General features: G+C 39.1%; 1 protein-coding gene across 2 annotated transcripts in view; it reads right to left on the bottom strand.

The window, feature by feature from the left end:
* Nucleotides 1-225: 225 nt before the first annotated feature.
* The window catches only part of LOC149903355 (G protein-coupled receptor Mth2-like), a 68,735-nt gene continuing 47,779 nt past the window's right edge, over nucleotides 226-21,181 (bottom strand). Inside the window, exons 2-10 of one of the 2 annotated variants that reach the window (XM_090108468.1) lie at nucleotides 7,870-8,087; nucleotides 7,196-7,422; nucleotides 6,083-6,268; nucleotides 5,688-5,766; nucleotides 5,044-5,225; nucleotides 4,722-4,847; nucleotides 3,478-3,604; nucleotides 1,852-2,041; nucleotides 226-1,521 (exon numbers count right to left, since the gene is read on the bottom strand). In XM_090108468.1, the coding sequence (XP_089964594.1) occupies nucleotides 1,414-1,521; nucleotides 1,852-2,041; nucleotides 3,478-3,604; nucleotides 4,722-4,847; nucleotides 5,044-5,225; nucleotides 5,688-5,766; nucleotides 6,083-6,268; nucleotides 7,196-7,422; nucleotides 7,870-8,087 (1,443 nt within the window). In that variant the 3' untranslated portion in view covers nucleotides 226-1,413. Of the gene's footprint in view, nucleotides 1,522-1,851; nucleotides 2,042-3,477; nucleotides 3,626-4,721; nucleotides 4,848-5,043; nucleotides 5,226-5,687; nucleotides 5,767-6,082; nucleotides 6,269-7,195; nucleotides 7,423-7,869; nucleotides 8,088-21,181 lie in introns of both variants that reach the window. The other variant, XM_090108467.1, reaches the window with a different exon arrangement.

The raw sequence follows: 21,181 nt of genomic DNA, 5'->3' as shown, positions 1-21,181 counted from the left end.
TCATAATAAACTTAATTTTTCTCTCAGAGCTTTTTTTTTAATGTTCTGAAAAAATATAGCAATAAAACACAATTAAAACTCTTCTTGCATTTTGGCATTAGGTATAAAAATTTTGAAAAAAACACGTTGGAAAAATACACCCTAACAATTTAAAGAGCGTAATAATTCGACCATGGTTACAAAATTATGACTAGTAAACTTTTATAAATTTAATAAAATAATGTTATTTATTAATATAGGTAAACGAAGTTGAAATAAATATATTAAAAAGAAGGATTACGTATCATTTTTAAAAAATACAATTTTTCTTGAAATTAATCCTAAAAACTTAATTTAAAATATACATTTATTACAATATTATGACTAGTTCTCGTAATGGGAATGTCAGCATCACGAATTGTGATTTAAATTTGATTTGAAATAAAAAGCAGTTATTAATTATAACATTTTTTTTATATCAAACGTAGAAATAAAATATAAATTAGACGAAAAATTTTCACAATTTATTATGGAAATATGAATTGGACTTCAAAGAATAATATTTTTAAATTAAAAAATGTTATAAAATTACAAATATTTAATATGGCACTCAAATTTATGCTCTATTTGCATCTGAGAATAAATTAGGCGAATAATAATGAATTACTATAGAAATTAGACTATACAGGAATAATATTTACTTACGGCCGTTTTGTATGTCGTATTTTAATACATTTAATTTACATTGTATTTAAAAAGTGATTATTCACTAAAATAAGCGTAGTAACTACGTATAACCTTTATTACTTGGTCATGTTTTATTTAGATACAAAAATATTCTCTCACCTTTGTCTTAACATTACAACCATTTCTATAGGGAGCTGTAAAAACTATTGGTAACTTGTGAAGCAGATGTAGCTGCTAATTTCAATATTACCTGAATGCAAACGAAGCTTTAGTCTCTCTTCATACAATATGTAATAATATAGTAAATAGATAACGGAGACGTAAACAGTTTCGTTTGAAAATAGATAGTAATACAAGCTAATGAGCTTTGTACACATAATGCGGCAATAAATTTTGGTTTTTATATTTGTACCTATACAAACACACAGTAAATACATAATTAAATAGAAAGGAAAAGTATATACACAATTTCAATAACTACATGTTAAAATTACTATAGAGGCTTCCGACGCAGGACCTATTCTTATAACGAAGACTAAATAACTTAGAGTTAAATATTTATTCATTTCTTTATACTGCATAGTAAAAAACGAAACACAATTCACTGAAACATTAAAGAGGAACTTTTCTCCATTCCCACTGTTTATCACCGTAGCCAGACGATTGCGTAATACTGTATTAAAATCAGTCTCTAGTACACTTAATACCCTAGAATAACCTATAGGCGTATTATCACTTCACTGTAGTCTACACGAAGTCCCTGCGGCCCGTACCACACATACTGTTCCTGTCACTCACTACAGACAATTCGGATTCGTCCTTTTTCCTCCTGCACATGCTGCAGAGTTTGGAAAACTGTTGGGAGAAGCAAATTATTAACGATGTGTTCATTTGTTGGAGGTTTGTTTCGAAATATTGTGAATCTAACAAAGTTGTATCAACCAGAAAAATTGTAAATTTTAAATTAGGTCAATGTTTTTTATTTACATGAATTTGCAAGATCCATTAAAATATAGCTTTAACACGGACTATACTTATTTGCTAACGATCTATACCACGCGAATAACGCCGCGGGTTCCAGCAAGAAATGAAAAAAAAATTAAACAAAAAAATAATGACATTTATATAGATTTTTTGCAAAATATACATTACAAATCTTTTAACTAAAAACAATTATTTTTGTACCTTAACAAAAGTCCGGACGGGTTGCTGCAGCACATAAATGGCGAAGATAACAACGCCTTGCAGCGCGTTGATCAGGTCGAACACCGACCACACAGACACGGCTGAACTGCCCGCGCCCGCCGCCCAGGAGACCACCTCCAGCACCCAGGACAGCCCCATGATGACTGATAGGAGACAGCATGTGCGGAAGCTAGAGAATATGGGAATGTTAGCAAAGGATATGGAATAATGCTTCATATAGGTGCAAACTGCCTCATCGCTTAAATCAAGCAAGTGACATTTAGATTGTGGTTTTTAGGCATAGTCTTTACTTCGGATCACAGCTTCGGATGAAAGTATTTTTACAATGTTCCACATCACATTAAGTGCAGCAGTTAAGTCACATGTAAGGAAAATATACCAGTAATTCATTTTTTGTGGTTTTATTACCCAAATTAACCTTAATAAATAGACAATTGGGATATAATATCAATGTAATTGATATTATACTTTTTTTAATTTTAATCAATTTAATAAAAAAAACATAAGTAAGTAATGACTTTATTTGGATTTACATAGCTTTAAAGCATAAACTTCTATAAACTGAAGATCCTACATTTTCAATGATGAAACACAACACATATTTAGTTAGCTAATTAAGATACTAGAGAAGACTTGTAAATTGAATGATAATCTGCAGACATGGCACGAAATTCAAAAGCAAATAGGTATTATCTTGATTGTGAAGAGAACTCCGAGCACAATTGAGATACGGGTCAGGTGGAGCAAATTAGTTCTAGATTATCGTACGTACGAATTCGACGGCTGTATTAATATTAATACAGTTTATTAAGGTTTAGATATTATCCTTTATCATTTGATATCATTTGTTATTGAGTGTAACGAAGAATTTGTTCAAGCAATTCGTTTTTATACATAACTCATTGTATAATAATATAGCTGTAGATCTTCTAAACTAGATTGCATTATGTCCTGATAGTGTTGTACAGCAATAGTTTTACCGTTAAATAACAAGAAACATTCAATATCAAAACACAGATCTTTAATTAAAACGACTGAAAGGCAATCCTTATTCATGAATTTTACCATAGTCATAGATGAGGTCTGAGAGAAGTAGCTACATCATTTGCTTTTTTCAAAAACAAACTTGAAGGTGTTGAAATAAAGGGTGGAACTGTATGAGGAATGGAGCCATCGCGCGATAACGAAAAGTGCACGCGAGCGATGCCCCAAGCGAAAAACTAAAACTGTATAGAAGTACGTACAAAATTTTTAGACACTGCAGGACAAACTTTATTTATAGAATAGTTCTCTCCACGCTTCGCAATGATGTTTATGAGTTTATCTATTTTACTGGTGTTAAAAATGCAAATGTCGTATGTTTTTTTAGTGTGAGAAGGTCTAATTACTTTGGGTCTAGTTAACTATAACTCAATTGTAAAAATAGACAAAAAATACGCTTTTATTCATTATATTTAAACTCTTTTAAACTTAGGTACATCTTATTTAGCCGCTGGTTGAAGCTGACGTTTCGGCACGGACTGGCCCAGCACGATGGCCAGACGCACACAGTCGTCTGACGTACTAAAGTCTGAGTTCATCAGGTCAAATGCACAATAAACTTACATCTTCTTATACTTCTTGAGCCGCTGGTTGAAGCTGACGTGGTCGCGCGTGGGTGACCGCTCCGCCGCCGGCACGGGCTGGCCCAGCACGGTGCTCAGACGTACCCAGTCGTCTGACGTACTGAAGTCTGAATGCGTCAGGTCTAATGCTGATTATTGAATGGTTTGGTTATTACATATGTCAGTAGATTGCTAAAGTCAGCAGTTAGATTTAGAAACAGAAAAAAAAGATTGAAACACACCTTGTTCCACTACAAAACAATTGAATACAGAACTTTTTAAACACTTTTGATAAAGAGAATGTTAATAAAATAATTATGATACTACAGCTATCTATCATCGTATCATTCATCCCAGACAAATAATAGAAATAACTCTATAACTAGTAGGTGGATAATAACTCTATTTTGAAGGCGTTAAGCACATGAGAATAACCATTTGAATATAAATTTGACGAAGTGGAAATATAAGTTTCAGGAGCTTCCCAAGTTTACCCCGAGGAAAAATTATTTCCAAACTTTCTATTTTCGTCAAACATCAAACTAAATAACAATATGAAATATCATTGTTAGTTTCTGAGAACTTATTTCATAAATAGACCTAATGTCTGAAACAAACATTTATGTAAGTAGATAAATTATATGGAGTTATTATTTGAACATTGTATTATGTTTATTAAAAAACATATTGCCGCTGCATCGCGCTGCTCGTTTAAAATTCAAACAAAAGTTATCTAAATTTACAAGCCTTTTATTTCAGACAACAATAAAACAGCAACAAAGAGTTGTTCGGGACTATTGTTACTCGTATGTAAATTAACTTCTTTCAGAGTACGCATGTATGAAAAAATGAAAATATCTATGAATGCGTTTAAGTATTTTTTCGGAGAATTTATGTGTAAATAAATATAAATATCGTCGTTTTACGTGAACATGAATACTGAGGTATTTTTAAATATGTACTGACATTATACGTACCTAATTTAATTTAACGGTCAAAACAGTTAATATAATCAATTCATTAGAAAAACAATTATCCAAATAAAAACATTCAAATAGCTTTGCACTTACTAAGAATATATTCAATAAAAGAGGGCTGATATTTTAAATTCACTCATTTGAATGTAAACGATCGCTTAATTGGGAGGGATGAAGGAGGCAAGAAACAGCTTAAACTTTATAAGAAAAAGTCTGAAAAAATACACTGAAATAAAACCCTCATCAAAAAATAGCAAGTCCAACTTACGTGAAACGTCTTTAAGCTTATTATAATGCCTCGCGAACGCGCGTGAAGTGAGGAAAAATATAATTAGGTTGCTAAGAAGTATTACAGCGACTGGTCCATAGAAATACGGCAACGCCGCTTGGTCCGCTGCAAATGGTTAAAAGAATTACTATTTGCACGCTACGTATTTACGAAATTTTAATAGCAATGAGAATGAACCAATTTGAAAGCTGATTGAAGAATAATTTAGCTTAATAAAACTTAATCTCTTGTTTCATTTAAAGACGCTTAGAATCATCAAGCAAATTGTCTTCAAATACTTTTAAAGCAATATTTAACTTACTTTTAAACCAGCAGCCTTTAACTCCAAAATTAGGTTTTAGATAAGTGCTAGGTACTGCTGGCGATAGGTCCATAGTGATGGTAACTATTAGCAATAGCACTGGCAGTAGAACTGCGTAAGCGCAGTACCACGCAAAGCGTCTCCTCATACTCCGTCTACTTACTGAAGCGTTTATGTACCTCCTGAAAAAAAATGTGGGTTAAAGAACATAATATGTAATAGCTCTGTTTCGTAACTTTTTTCTTAGAAGGTTTTGTTTTCATAAGTAAGTATTATGTATTAAAATTTTAACCTTTAAGTTTAAAGTAGTCTACTATTGGTCTGACGTACAACTAGAAAAATATTTTTGAGGTCCGATTACAGTATAACGTAATTATGATAATAATGTAGTAGACCGATATTATTAATGAGCAAAATTTCTAGAATATAGAAAACCATTTTAAAAACAGGTCATTCCTTTCAACACTACACGCATTACAAATAAAATTATATGTATTATATTCGAAGGTTTGGTTGCTTTCAATAATATTGATGTAATAATTAAATTGAATGTATAATCCTGTTATAATTATAGTTTATTGGAAATTTTTTTATACATTAATAAATAATACCATAATTTTACCATAATAATACCATAAACTTACCGAACATTCAAATAAGTATCAAAGCACATAACATTCAACCAGAAGAAACAGGATACAAATGAAAATTGTATAAGGTACGCTGAAATGTAAATAACAACATTAAATTTATTTCACAGTCTCATAAATAATCAAATATTATAACGTCTTTCATCTTTAATTTAACATTTTATAAAGGGAATTTAATAACTCATAATAAATACGCATTGAAATATGTTTTGGTTCGTCATTATTATTATTAATTTGGAAAATATTTGATTTGAATTAAGTTTTTTCAAGAAAAAGAATTAACTGAAGAATTACGATTAGTAAGTTATTTTTTTACAACCCTCCAAAAAGCCTAGTGGTCTAAACTACTCTCAAATACATATACAAATAATGTCATAATATAATCTTACCCATTATAGTACAAGCTGTATTGGGAAACGCATGACCAGCGAGTTGTGTTGCGGCTAAACAGGAAAATGCCACCGCTAAACTCAGCGAGTGGCACGCCAGAGCTTTCCCATGTGTGTCTCTTAATTCAGTTATAAATAAGTACACACAGGTCGTCGCCAATAAAAAAGGTACTGATATAATTAAACCTGAAAAATACTGTGTGGTTAATACAATTCTTATTTTTTCTATCGTCCTATATTATGTACACTTTATCTTAGTAAACATTGCTATCTCATGCTCAAAATTACTTTAATACAATATTTTGTAGATATATTTGATTGCAACGTGAATCTTGCGTCGTTACTTATAAAGTTATAATATCCATAATCCAGTACGAACAATACACAAATATACCTAATTTGATTGGTAGATTCATTATTTATCCTTATGTTTATCCACTCTATTTTTTTACATATCAAAATAAATATCGTATTGCAATTAATAAAATTCCAATAAGACATCGCAGAGCCACACTTTCAATCGTAATTAATGTCTGCAATAATAGTGACCAGTTACCTTGACATTCTTGGTTTTATACTACTGCGAGATGAAAAATATTTTATACCTTCATACCTTTGAACTACAAATAGCTACAAGCTATAATTTTTAATTAAACGTCGCAGTGTGAGCACTAACTCATAAACATTAGTACGGGTTAGTAGTAATACCACGTAATACAAGTATACGGCCCTATTTATATACTTTTATAGGTTAAGTTATAAGACGAATAATTAATAATCTTTATGCTTGAGTTGTTTAAATCGGTGTTGAAAATATTAATTATACATATTTTGTTACAAAGTCAACTAAAGTGTCAAAAGTTACACTCTGCAACTTTTATAGTCTTATTTTTAGATAAGTTTTGTATTGGACTAAACTTTATGTAATTGAAAGTGACAGTACACATACAGAAAGGTCAATAGCTACGTGGTAACTATGAAAAATATCAGTCTTGGCGTAATTAACATTTCTCAATTAATTATCGTCGTTTACATAACGTGTTGAAAACTCAATGAAAAATGTACAGACGTTAAATTTGTTCCCTAATTGGATGCTAACATTTACTTACTAACCGATTGCATAAGCTATAAGTGTTGGTGATGTGCCCGCTTCCTCTATGGGCGCTTGAAAGCAAAGTAACGGCAGTGTCACTCCGGCCGGATTGGACTCGTTCCAAAATGTCTCCATACAAAAATTCCTAGTTCCCAATAACGGAGGCTGGCTAAATGGCATGAATAGAGAGCCATTGAATAGAAGATAAAACTCATCTTCGCTGACTTTGTCAGGCTCCAGCTTGTACCTGTGGATGTTTTCTCGATTGGGTTATCAATATTGGGTGCTTTGTTAGGGGATGAACAGATTTGGGGATTTGGTATTCATTAAAATTGATTCTTTGGTCATGTATTAGACTTGTAGGTTGGAGCTTTTTTTGTTTCATAATTGCTCCGCTTTTTAGATTTTCTTTTATGTCGTTTTGATTGTATATGGTGGATTATGAAGCAAAGAATAAAAGATTACTGGAAAATGCGTCGGTGAAACCTTATAAAGAACAAAATTATCGGAACTAATACGGTTGATATATATCCTTTATTACCGCTTCCTATGGTTCCATTTATTATTACAGTATTCCCAAAAATATGTATCCTATGTGCCATTTATCCCTCTCTCTATGTATTGACTTTGCTCTATTTTAATAATTAACTCTAACACGTTATGCATAAGGTTTAAATTAGATTACCATTCTCACCTGTCGTAAGCGCAGGGGTTACCCACGATTGTTTCGAATACATTGCTGTCGTAGCTCCATATGTGAGTTTCGTTCGCTTTGTGGAAGATGGGTTGGAACGTGAGACTGGATCGAGCGCAAACTGTCTTCACTTTCCCGTTTTCGATTGTCACGCTCAAGTTTTGTCCGCTCGCGCAACATTTTGGGACGACGGGTAGCTGCTTTTTTACTTCTTCGTCCTGAAGACAAATAAATGCAATTAGTGAAATGACTCGATAATACGTTATTATAAATAAATTATAAATTAGCTTATTTCATATAATAGGTTTGTCAAAACTCGCTCGTTATTCGCAACAATAATTTTATTGGTTCCTGCTCTACGCTCTACATCTTGCTAGTGTGTCTTTATTTAGATAATTTATAATGTTATATTTTATATAAAATAATATTTTCCTACATATTATAACAGCATTAATAGTTTCTTACCAAATATAAATGTGTTAAGTCATTGCTGACATAGATGTTTTTGATGATCTATTTTTCAAAAAAATTCCTGATAATAGCATAATTCATAAACATTATTAAAAAACTTAAAAATACTTATTACTATACTACATGACACTTATTACTTATACCTACATGGGCTACATTTTTTTTTTTTTTTTTTTTTTTTTTTTTTTTTTTTTTTTTTTATAGTGGGGAAATCTTCGAAAGATACCCATGGCCCCCGGGGATGGAGCCAAGGGTTATGTCGGATTCTTACCGACTAAAACCCCACTGTGTTCCGTCGAGCCGCGCAGTTAGCCGGGGCCGCGGGTACTCTTAGAAATCGTCCACGACCCTGGCAGCGGACGCCCGGTTACGGGCCCACCTCCGTTACCACCTACGGCTGCGCGCGTGCGCGCCTCCTCCTTCCTCTGCGAGGCGGCATGAGCGGAACATCATCATGTCACCTCACTGCCCCGGACGATGGAGCATGTCCCCGGTCCATCGTCCAGAGCCCTTCGCTAGGGAGGCAGGTCGCGATCGCTAGCGACTGCGACTCGGCGTCGGCGCCTAAAGGGTCGCCGGCGCCGCATCGGGTCCGCGAGAGGGTTCCCCTCACGAACCCGCTCCGCCTCCTCTTTTCGCACCATCACCTCCTCACAGAAGGCGACCACCGCACGCCAGGACCTGGAGCCTCCAACCATGGCGCGAACCAAGGACGGGAGCGAGAGATCCGGCCCCACAGCAGCGACCAGTCGCTGTCTAGCCACGGACCACGCAGGACACACACTCAGCGTGTGGTCCGCTGTATCCTCCTCGCTTGGGCACCAATGGCAGGCCATGGTTGGCTCCCGGATCGCGACTCGACACAGGTATCGTCCGAAACACCCGTGTCCAGACAGTACCTGTGTCAAGCGGAACGTGAGAGCCCCATGTCGTCTGCTGCACCATTCTAAAAGGACTGGCCGGATGGCCTCCACCGTCCTTACACCTGCAGTTGGGTTCTCGAGACGCCGCACCCATTCCTCCATCAGACGCTCGCGAGCCGAAGCCCTCCAGCGCGAGACTTCTTCGGGGTTTGGTTCCAGCCCCGAAGACCTGGACCCAGCAATTCGTCGGTACACGTCCGCGAGTACAGCAGCGTCAAGTTCCCAAGGGGGGGTTCCGGCTAGTACGCAGGCTGCTTCAAAAGAGACAGTCCGATATGCCCGCGATATTCTTAGCGCCATGACCCGTTGCGGACGACGCAGAAGGGGTCTAGTCCGGGCGCTAAGAGAATCAGCCCAGATGGGCGCTCCGTACAGGGCCATTGAGCGGATGGCACCGGTGTAAAGCCGGCGACAGCTATCTCCAGGCCCCCGAAGATTGGGGAGCAAGCTTCCCAGTGCCCCGGCCGCTCCGGTGAGCCGGGGGGCGAGGCGACGGAAGTGCTCCGCAAAAGACCAACGACCGTCTAAGAAAATTCCCAGATAGCGCATTGTCTGACTGATCTCTATGGACACGCCCCCCACCTGTACACAGGAACCAGCCCCTGGTGCCCTACGGGGGCCATGGAAGCACAGCGCCTCCGTCTTTTCCAAGGCCACTTTCAGACCTAGCCGGCGGATACGATTCACAACTAGATCAACGCCAGCTGTCGCCAATTGGGCTGCCTCACTTAGGCAGTTTCCACGAGCAGTCACCAACGTGTCGTCGGCGTAACATAACACACCGACCCCTGGGAGATGCTCACCACGCAGAACCCAGTCATAGCCGATGTTCCACAGGAGCGGTCCTAGCACCGAACCCTGTGGAACACCGCACGACATAGGCCTCTGCCTCCACCCATCCCGAGAGAGGTACGATACGGACCTATCTGACAAGTATGATTGTATCATCCGTAGTAAATATGTGGGCACGCGATGGTAGCGGAGTGCCTCCAGAATGCACGTCCAGGGCAAGGTATTAAAAGCATTGGCGATATCCAAAGATACCGCCAAAAGTACTCCGCCTCTGGAGACCACATCCACTGCAACGGTCTTCAAACATAAGATTGCGTCTAGGGTAGATCGCTTCCGCCGAAAGCCATACTGGCAGTTGCTGAGGTTCGGCCCAACTCTTTCAAGATGGTCAACGAGGCGCGCCGCCAGAATACGCTCAAGGAGCTTTCCCACCTCATCTAGTAACACCACCGGCCTATAAGCCGACGGCGAATCCCCTGGGCGGCCTGGCTTTTTGATCAATACCAAGTTACCAGATTTCCATCTTCCAGGAAACTGGGCTTGTTGTACGCACGCTGAAAACAGGCGCTCGACTCTAGAGCCAAGAGCCGGTAGCGCAAGTGCCCAAGCTCGACTAGGTATACCATCAGGACCAGGCGAAACCTTCTTTCTCTTAAGCCTGTCTGCAGCCGATTCCAGCTCTTCTCTCGTGACCGAAGGAACAACGGCGTCATCTGACTCTTCCTGTGGCGCAACATTCCTCGACGCCATCGATGGCGGAGGATGTCTCTCCCGGTCCGGAAACAACGACGCCACTACTCGGTCCAGAAATTGGGGCTCAAGTGACTGGGTCAGGGGCGGGGCACGTGGGCGGATCTTTTGCCTCACCCATTGATACGGCCGGCCCCAGGCGTCCCGATCCAGGCCACTTATCATCTCCTCCCAAGCTTCCGCCTTAGATCGGCTAATGGCCTCCTGTAGAGCAACAACGCAGCTCCTGTAGGCAGCATACAACTGCGCTTCCTCTGCGTCAGTGTGTCTCCTCCTTCGACACCTGGTGTACGCCCGCCTCGCAGCTACGCAGAAAGAGCGCAACTGGGAAATTTCGGCGGACCACCAGTAAACTTGCCGCTTGGGTGGTATCCTTCCAACACGGGGCATGGCCGCGTCGCAAACTTGCGTCATGGCATCAGCGAGCCACGCCGCCTCCACCTCAACAGCCACAGTTCCCTCCGGCACAGGAAGCCAGGACTGCACGATAGCGGCTTCAACCAGCAGCTCCTTATCTAGGCGGCTCAACGCCCAGCGCGGTCGCCGTCCCTCACTTGGAGTCACTCGACCGGGAATCTCCCGTGAGGCGACGCCGAAACGGATATACCTGTGGTCCGACAACGTTTCAACGTCCTCCAGAACTCTCCAGTCTCGCACACGGTGGGCAAGAGACGGGCTCGCAAACGTCAGATCAACGATGGAGCCGCCCCTCTGCCGCACGCATGTGAGTACAGACCCTTGATTAAGGAGGGACAATCCGGAAGAAGCCGCCCAATCCTCGAGCACCACACCACGCGCATCGGTCATGGGAGATCCCCACGCTACGGATTTGGCGTTAAAGTCTCCGGCCAATAGCACTGGTTGGGGATGTGCGAGATCAAGCACCTGTTTCACCTCGTCTAGGAATTGCTCAAACTCAGAGAGGCGGCGGTTGGGTGAAAAATATACTCCCACAACAATGCCAGAACCAAACGAAGCCGCCACACAGCCACTTCGCCTCACTATCCTCTCGAGCTCCACTCCACCCCGCGCCATCAGCATGACTACGCCGTCTAGATCTCCTGCACAGTTGCTCCGTGAGGGCACAGTGTACGGCTCTGAAATCACTGCCATATCAATAGCCCACTCTGCCATGCTCTGGTACAGGAGATCCTGCGCCCTGGCACAGTGGTTGAGGTTCACCTGGATCATTTGAAGTGAAGACATTATTATGTCTCCATAGCCGCTGCATCAACAGTCGGCGCCTCAGTGGGTGCCGGAGCAGCGAGTGAGGGGGCCTCCGAGCCATCACTCGCCTGCTTTCCTTTCTTAGCCTTAGTTTTACAGGCTTTGCTCCCAAGCCGGTGATCCGCCGGACGGTTTGCCTCCGCACAAAGAACACAACGTGCGGCCGTGGCAGTGCACTGGCCAGCTTTGTGTCCGATATCCCCACAACGATAGCAGATAGTGCTGCGGTCCACTGTAGAAGAGCATAGGGCCTTGACATGCCCCACTTCCAGACATCTGAAGCAGCGCAGGGGCTTCGGATCATTCAAACGCACCATGGCCGAGGTCCATCCAACTTGAATGCGGCCCGCTTTTGAAAGCTTTTTTGCAGCTGCCACCGGGCAGCTGATCCAGGCCGTAACAATGCCCCTAGGTCCAGATCGCAAGCCTGTGCACTTAACTTGCTCTGCGGAGCATTCCCCGACCCGACACACGGCCTCTGCAACCTCGTCCGCTGAAGTTGAGTCGTCGAGCCCAGTAATACGCAGCTCTTCGCTCTTCACTGGCCTGGACACCTTAACCACTTCGCTGTCTAATACCTCCCTCAGTTTGACCGCCAGCACATCGGCCTGCTCCGAGCTAGCGGCGCCGGGAACCTCTAAAATGCGAGCACCAGTGGCGGATCGCTTAAAGCGAACCGCACTTATGCCGATTTCGGCTAGGTCAATTTTGGCTTTGGCTTCCTTCAGCACCGAGGCAAAGCTGATACCGCGGTCCTCAGCACCCGGCTGGATTGCAATCACAACCGCCGACGTAGAGGGAACCCGGAGCTTCCTAACCTTCCGGGTTTGCTGGCCGTTTCGCTTCTTTTTTTTCCTATTGCGCTTCCCTACAACGGTCCAACCCTCTTCAGACCGTTGCTGTGAGGTGGTAACATCGGAAGGCGCATTTGCACCCGCTTCTTTATCTCTACGATTTTTCTTTTTTCCACCCTTTTTCTTTGACCCACCCTGCGAGGGTAGTGCACCCGTAGTTGACTGGTTTTCGGCTGCTCTAGGCACAGGCTCGGTCCTTACAGGAGCTGTTCTGCTTCTCGAAGCGGGTATTCTGGCTGCAGGAAGTGGAGGGAAGCTCTCAGCCAGTGCAGGGCCTTTTTCCCGCTCTAGTGCTCTTCGGTCCGCTGCTAGCGGAGGTCGGAGACGCTTTTCCGGGAGCAGCCGGTCGCTGATATCTTCTAGCCTGGCGCTCACCATTTCACCAACCTGGCGCATTATTTCTTTTATCAGGTCGGCGTTTCCTCCACTGGGACCTGCGGTTTGGGCCGCTTTTAGCTCGGCTACTTCTTTGCGCAGGCCGTCCAACTCTGTCTGCAACCGGTCGTTCGCAGCTTGAAGGCGGCGGGTTTCTTCTGTCATTGTGCGCTCCTGCAAAAGTCCGGCCGCCTCGCGGATCACATCTGAGGCCTCCTTAAGATCCCGCACGAAGACACCTTTCAAATTGCGGGATTTCGTCCGGACCTCGTTTATAGATGCCAGCCCGGCTTCAATGCGACGGCCTAGAGCAGCCGCCGTTTCTGTGCCATTTAGTGGGGCAAAAACACCAGGAGCTGGTGGTGGAGGGAGGGGAGTAGAGGTCCGCGCCTCTTCCGACCGGGGCGGGACATTTGACCGCTCCAAGTCACTCCTGTCGCTTTCTAACTCCCTCCGCTGGGCCCGCAAATATGCCTGCCTCGTAACACTCGCCTGTGTTGAGGTGGCTGGGCGCCCTTTACCCCTTTTCGCGCGATGCGCTCTACGCACTCCTTCTTCATCCGTAGAAAAGGCCGAGCAGCTTGCGTCAGGAGACCGCCTTCGCTTCGCCCAAAGTCGGTCTTCCTCGTATGAAACAGAACGCAGCGTGGCCACGCTGTTCATTGAGCCTGCGCTTGCCAACCCACGGTCCGAAATGATCGAGCCGTCTAGCCCAGCTCCACCGAGGGCACCTCTGTCAGAGGAGGAACCCCCTCTGACCGGCACCCTGCTGCCTCTTCTATTACTCTTTTTGCCGCGCGCTCTAGCAGCACGCGTTTCTGTACCTCTTGGTTCATCACCATAAATAAAATCAGTATCCGTTATCACGCCAAGGTCGTCGGGTCCAGTAGTATTTGGCAGTGAGGAGGCCTGGGAACCCACCTCCTCAGTGTCGGAATCTCTATGCAAGTTTTTGCCCCCCCCCAGAATACGTGGGGCAGCCTGAGTTGGACTCAGGGAGGGATTCTCCACCCTTGGTGGTACCCTCCTGGGGTAGTTTATTTTGAAAACTTGCCTCCATCATCACCTCCTCCTCCTCCAGTTTGCAGCACGCCTGCCGGGTTAAACCCGCCAGCCGCTACCCAGGGCTGGGCCCTTTCGGCTCAGTGGCCTCATCGGCCCCAACCCCAGTACTAGGTGATGCTGCGCACATACCATCACCTAGGAGTATTATTTAGCAGCCCTCCGGCCACCTGGTTTTGGTCCGCGCCGGCTGAGCAGCCGGTACCCCCCATATCTGGGGGGCCTGCCCCTATCCGCCACCTGGGGACGCGCCCGATGGGAGACCAGAAACTCCACACGGATACATGGGCTACATGACATAACAAACAACAATACCCTTTCAGATATCCTACGACAAAACTTTTCAGTTGGCGGTTACTTCACAAGAATATACAAATCCTACGCACTAAATATCGAAATACGAGACAAATTAAGCCCCCTCCCACATTTGGTTCTTTAATGTTCGCAATTAACTTATATTTATATATTACTCGCTCATTAAACTCGGGTTTCAAAAACATTCAAGAAAATTAGGTCGACCCACATAAGAGGCAATTTGAAGGAAGGACAAGTTAATTTGGGTGTTATTTAAAAATGATAAATTGAAGGTACGGATCATATGACGATAGCTAATCAGAATTCAGGATGAGTATTTGAACTTTTGATGTATTCATAAAAGATTGAGGTTAGCTGATTTCAGCTTTGTTCTTAAAATTGGTCACGTACACATAAATCAAACGTTATTTATGTAGAAGACAGTTTTGGGACATGTTTTATTTGAACCTTTATCTTTGCAATTATTGTATCATGCCAGAAATTGTGTGTCAATACTCAATAGCATCAATAATCTTAATACATATCTAATTAAGAGATGAGAGTATTTCATCATTAAAGCTTATAATACAAGAGAAAAATACTAAATAAACGACAGAACAAATAACTCCAACTAAGACATTCGATTCAGATATTCAGAAATTATAATGGAAAAAGTATATCACATGATCCTGAACGCAGAACACTTCCTTTTTGAAAATTTCGTACATGAAAAGGTTTCGAAAATACTATTATAATCAACGCTTTATATACCTACCTAGAAGCGTAAAATTGTTCCTGAAATATTGTTACGTGTCTTTAAAATTGTTTATGAAATATTAATCAAATTTCGCACAATTTTTTTTGTCTTCCTTATTATACCTTAATTAATTATTTGAGACAATATCCTTAGATATACCTACCGATGTAAGATATGTAGGTACTTTAAAGTAAAGGCCTTCATTAAAATCCTGCATAATTTACCCAACCTTAAACGCATTTAAGCATATTATGTATCTGTACATCTTATCAAGATCGCTAACAAACAATTTTTAGATCGTATGTAAGATGAAAATAAAATTGTCGGCAATACATGAATGCAACTGCGGCGCGGAAAAAGTTCAATATTGTTATTGTGCTTGTTAGGGACGTGCTTCTGATGTAATGAGACATGTCATGGAATGCAATATACGAGATACTTTTCCGGATGATAACCAGCTTTGTGGAAATTACTCTTTCGCACACGTTTGTTGTTATGCTTTCAGTTCATTTTTTTTTGAGGATTTGGGAGTTACTTATCGGTACGTACTACTTTGACTAATCGTATGTGTCAATCAATCATTTATATCGATTTTTTTTCGGGAAAAGTTTCACATATTTTAAAATATAATAAACTTGGACTAACCATAATAAAAAAAATATCATTCAATCATCTATATACATATATGTAGTTTTTTCGTGAAAACTGAAACTTATTTTAATAGATTATATACGATATACTAGTTGCTATAGTTGTATTATTTCATTGTTAAGTTTAATTTCACATAAAATCGATTAGATAAACATTTAATACAATCTTATTAATTTTGAAGTCTCTACCTATTCACGTAATATAAAGCTCGACAAAGAATTAACCTTTGAGATATTTCAATGTAACTCCATAACTCGGCAAATATCATTAAACTTATTGTACTCGATATTGACTGAAGGTAGAACATTATTAAGGAATAAATTGGATCCAAATGACGGATCACGTTCCTATATTTATGTTCTGGTCCTTCAGTCGTGATTCGCTCAGTTTCGTGATGGAAGCTTTGTTCCCGGAATGAGGTTTGCGCTTGTAAATGTATTTGTCACAGTTGATAAGTGAAAGTCTATTGGAAGCATTAAGTCTAATAGTCTGGCTTCTTGTGTAGGTTTTCAGACGAAGTAAATTACAAAGATTATTCAGAGATCTCTGCGTGACTTGTTTACGTTCATCAACGGAAATTTTTCGAATTTTTAATGGAATATTTTCTTATTTTACTCCTAAAAATATTGGGACAATAACTTTTCCACTTGATATTTTGTACACACTTTCGTTGTTATTAATACAATAACAGATACTTATCTATATTTTATTTACAAGCTATTCCATGGAACTCACAAACGCCCTAATTACAAGCAGGAAACCGGAGCCCTTTTATCTCCACGTGTAGAAGTAACTAGAAAACAAAATAAAACGTAACGAAGTCGAGAAAAACAAACATCAGTGGAGAAATACGAGCGACCTCTGTCCAAAGTTCGCAACTCGGTAAGGTGAGGTTGATACAATTTGTTTTAAGGCTTTTCCTCTCCGAGACAGTCCCTGTGGAAGCTGCGTGCCGTCATTGTCAACTAACTACGCCGCACGAGGAAACCTTGTAAACTTTTCTCGACTTTAATTTGCTAAATTTTGACTTTTGTTCCTTAGCTTTGTTTTTTCTTCTAACGTTCTGTTGCGTCGATATAATACTTACAGGTATATTATTGTTTTACCAACAACCATCTGGGTTTCTCTATGATACAATCCGAGAATCGAGATATGCATGACGTTCAATATCAAGTGGGAAAACCTGCTATAAATAACTTGCAAGTTGAAAGCTCAGATTCGTATTTGCCTTAAATAGAAATGGAATGAGATTGTTTACAAAACAGCAAGAATTATTCTCTAGAGCGCTATTTAAAGAAAATAAATTCGTAATTACTTATTGAACAAATTAAAACAATATAAACCTAGTGTAACTTAAATGAAACAGTCTCTCTGAAGTTTTCCGAGATTGGCTCAGTAAATTGAAGCCTGGATTGACCTCGCCAGCTGTAAATAAGACTGAAGATTTGGAAAATGTGACTTCTCGAAGCTTCTAAACCTACGTAATGTTTTGCTTGTTCCGAATGTGTCTGTTGTTCGTACTTAGTTAGAGGGAATAGACAAAACAAAAATCTTGTTTAAGGTTTTTCACAATTAATTAATGTGACACTTAATGCTTCAATTTCTTGCTTTTTATTTAAACAAAGAATTCAATCATAATTAAGAAATAAATTCTAATTGATTAATATTACCATATTATTAAATTCGTAAATTAACTCAAATAGTTAGTTTAGCTTAGTTATTTAGTTTTTGTGTATAAAATAAAACCTAACGATTATAATTTACTGTAAAAAAAGACAATTTAATTGTTATAAAAGTAATGAGTTTTGAGTTTCTTTATATCGATCATTATCGGGTATTCGGGTATTCGGATATTTACTTACATTTACAACTAATTGAGTTAGTTTCATAAGACAGTATTTAAGTCATGTTTGTTCAAGTAATCAAGTCACGTTTTGAATACATAAAGTAAAATAACAAAGCAAAAGGTGAAGCCCTGATCAGATAAAATTCGTTTGAGTTTCGCAAGTTTGTATTTCTGCAATGTTTCGTGCTACGTTTAACTGTGTTAATTAACCTTTAGGTACCGTTTATTGGCTTTTTCATTTATCTTGCTCATAAACGACCTAGATGTAACAAAAATAAATAAATATTTCAGGACAATTTTCACACACGGCACGATCTGATCCCATATTAAGCTTTCGCTTGTGTTATGGAAACCAGATGGCTGATAAACATATATAATATAATTTTAAATAAACACTTTTGTAGATAACTAGCCGCTACGCGCGGTTTCACCCCCGTGGCTCCTCTCCCGTAGGTCGTAGCGTGATGGTATATAGCCTATAGCCTTCCTCGATAAATGAGCTATCTAACACCGAAAGAATTTTTCAAATCGGACCAGTAGTTCCCGAGATTAGCGCGTTCAAACAAACAAACAAACAAACTCTTCAGCTTTATAATATTAGTATAGATTAACACCCAGACACAGAGCAAACATCTATGTTCATCACACAAATATTTGCCCCGGGTGGGAATCGAACCCACGACCTAAAAAAAAGAAAAAAGAACACCTAATTTTAGTAACATTTTGTTGAGTTAGTTGAGCTGTATCAATGTTTAGTCAGTGATACAAACTCCGTAATTACTAGTCGTATATGTACCTACACTAGTTGTTGAACATTAAATCCCATAGATTAGCGTTCCATCAGGTACGACACCGTATTTTGTAGCTCGAATATATTCTGATTTTATCGTCCAAATCCACAAACATTTTGTCCTATTTCCGAACGCGTGAACATACTAAATAATGTAGGACCCGAAAAAGTTAGCGAGGTCGGGACGTCACAGGGTAGGAAATAGAATAATTCAGTAGTCGTTTTATCGCGTGAGTAGGCATGTGTCAGTCAATACAACATAAATATTTGTGTACGGCGCTGGGGTAAGGTAAATTAGGAATTCTTTGTGTTAAATGTAATTATAAAATAATTTTGTTATTTTTACAGTGGGGAAATTTAAGGCGTGAGTAATAGAATTAATGTGAATAAAACATAATTAAATTATGTCTAATATGATATACGAATAAAAAATAATTATACCCAAAAAAAAAGCAATAACTGAAAAGTCGTCCCCAAATGTTTCGCTGACTAAACGTACTTATTTTGCATAACATAATTAATCTAATAATTATATATTATATCATATACCCATAAAAAAAACAATGGAATTATAACCAGATAACATTGACGCATCTAAAACTCCATACATTTGAAATGTTCTCAGCCGTCACTAGAATAAGTGCGTTACGTAGAAACCTCATAGCAATCTTCGTAAGTGGGTTCCGCTGAGACTGGAGCCTTATCGGGCTTTATTAGTTATTTATTCTAACATATCACTCGCTACGGAAATGTCCTTCATGAAAATTGCATTGTTTTTCTTACAAGGACCACTACTTTATGTGATAAAGTACCTACTGCTCTATTCGACCTTGAGCACACTGAGAAATGCGAATGCTGCCAAGTAATGCATGTTTTTTTTTATGTAAATTATAAAGTAACTAATATTTTACTTCATTAGTATAATGTATGTATAAGGCTATTACTTTTATAAACACTTACTAACCTTATTTTTGGCAAATTAATTAGTTTATTTAAAAAGATCATCAAAATCCTAGATTGTAACTGTTATTATCGAAATAATAAAAATAAAGGAAAAAGACGAAGTGCTACAGAGACTACAATATAATAATTTATTCAATAGATTCATATCGTCAAGTAGCTGTCTATTATAATCTGACGTCCAACGTCAACTACCGTTACTCTGCCTTTAATGCTATTAATGATTCTCATACGAATTGGAATTGATAATACGATTATAAAGTACCCACGGCTTAATATCTTCAACATTATGAAATGTATTACAAAATATGCACTCAGTATTTTGTAGAGCCGCTTAGCTTTTCAGTGAAATTAAATCATTATTTAAAAAATTAAAATATTGGGACGTTTTTCTAAAGAAACGTTTTAAACTTTAATAAGTTATGTTTAACGCTAAATTATGTATAACTAAGGAAATAAGAAATTAATTGATATTTTCAAACATTTTTTTTTAATTATAAATAATACTTTAAAAAATCTTGGACAATCCACGTTCCTGTACAAGAGATCTTCGTTTATTTTTTTCAATAGTATAACCTATACAAAAACATATTCTATTAGCATGTACCTATTCACATAACATTAATTTATCATTCAATTTACTGAAACGAATATTACACGGTCCCTAATATAATTAACGGACGTTCGTTAATAACCGCGTACGTGCTAAGGGTTCATAAAGATAGTGGGGTCCGTGAGATGGCGTGTTAGCTTATCTAAAGACATGTACGGATGCCACATTGACACCTACACGACACACGAGAAACTGTATATGGAAGATATTTTTACCGGATATTGTATTATCGAAATAACTAGCAGTCCCGACAAACTTTGTTCTGTTTTACTCTTATCGCTTAGGTGTACCTATGAAAAAAGAAATAGGTATAAATTTTATTTGCCACCATGTAAAAAATATAAATCTTAATAATCTAACACACAGAAAACAGATGTTATCCGATTCTCAGTCCTACCAGATGCACACAAAATTTCATAAGAATAGATCCAGCCGTTTCGGAGGGGTATGGTTATTAACATTGTGTCATGGGAATTTTTTATATAGATATTTAATACTTTAAATGTTATATACCGATTATTACATACAATTTAATTTATTAATATGTATGAATTCTAATTATTGTGTAATTTTACGAAATGCTTTTATCGCTAACTTCTAAGAATGATGAGTCAAGAGTTTTGAAAGAGTCGTTATAATTTAATTTATAATATTATGGATATGTTAAAAACACATTATAAGTACATAATTGTCTTCTTATTAAGAAATTAGTTGAAAAGATAACAATATAATGGACCTACCAAACGAATAATAAAAAGAGTAGATTAAAATTTAAATTGCCAGCAATTTTTTTTTATTTTTATACATAATTGATATTTTTTCCTGATTTTCCTTTCACGCAAACTATCCTATAAAACAACATACAAAAATATGCAAGGATTTTAATATGTACATGTAACTAATATGTATGCTAATGTAAACCACATCAATAATGTCGAATTGATCAT

Source organism: Colias eurytheme, chromosome 13 (assembly GCF_061535395.1).
Source record: "Colias eurytheme isolate Ceu_HAF_F1 chromosome 13, ilColEury1 Martin Lab GWU primary, whole genome shotgun sequence".
NCBI classification, from domain to species: Eukaryota; Metazoa; Arthropoda; class Insecta; order Lepidoptera; family Pieridae; genus Colias; species Colias eurytheme.
Note: the sequence above shows the minus strand (reverse complement) of the source record. Positions and strands in the feature narration are given on the sequence as shown.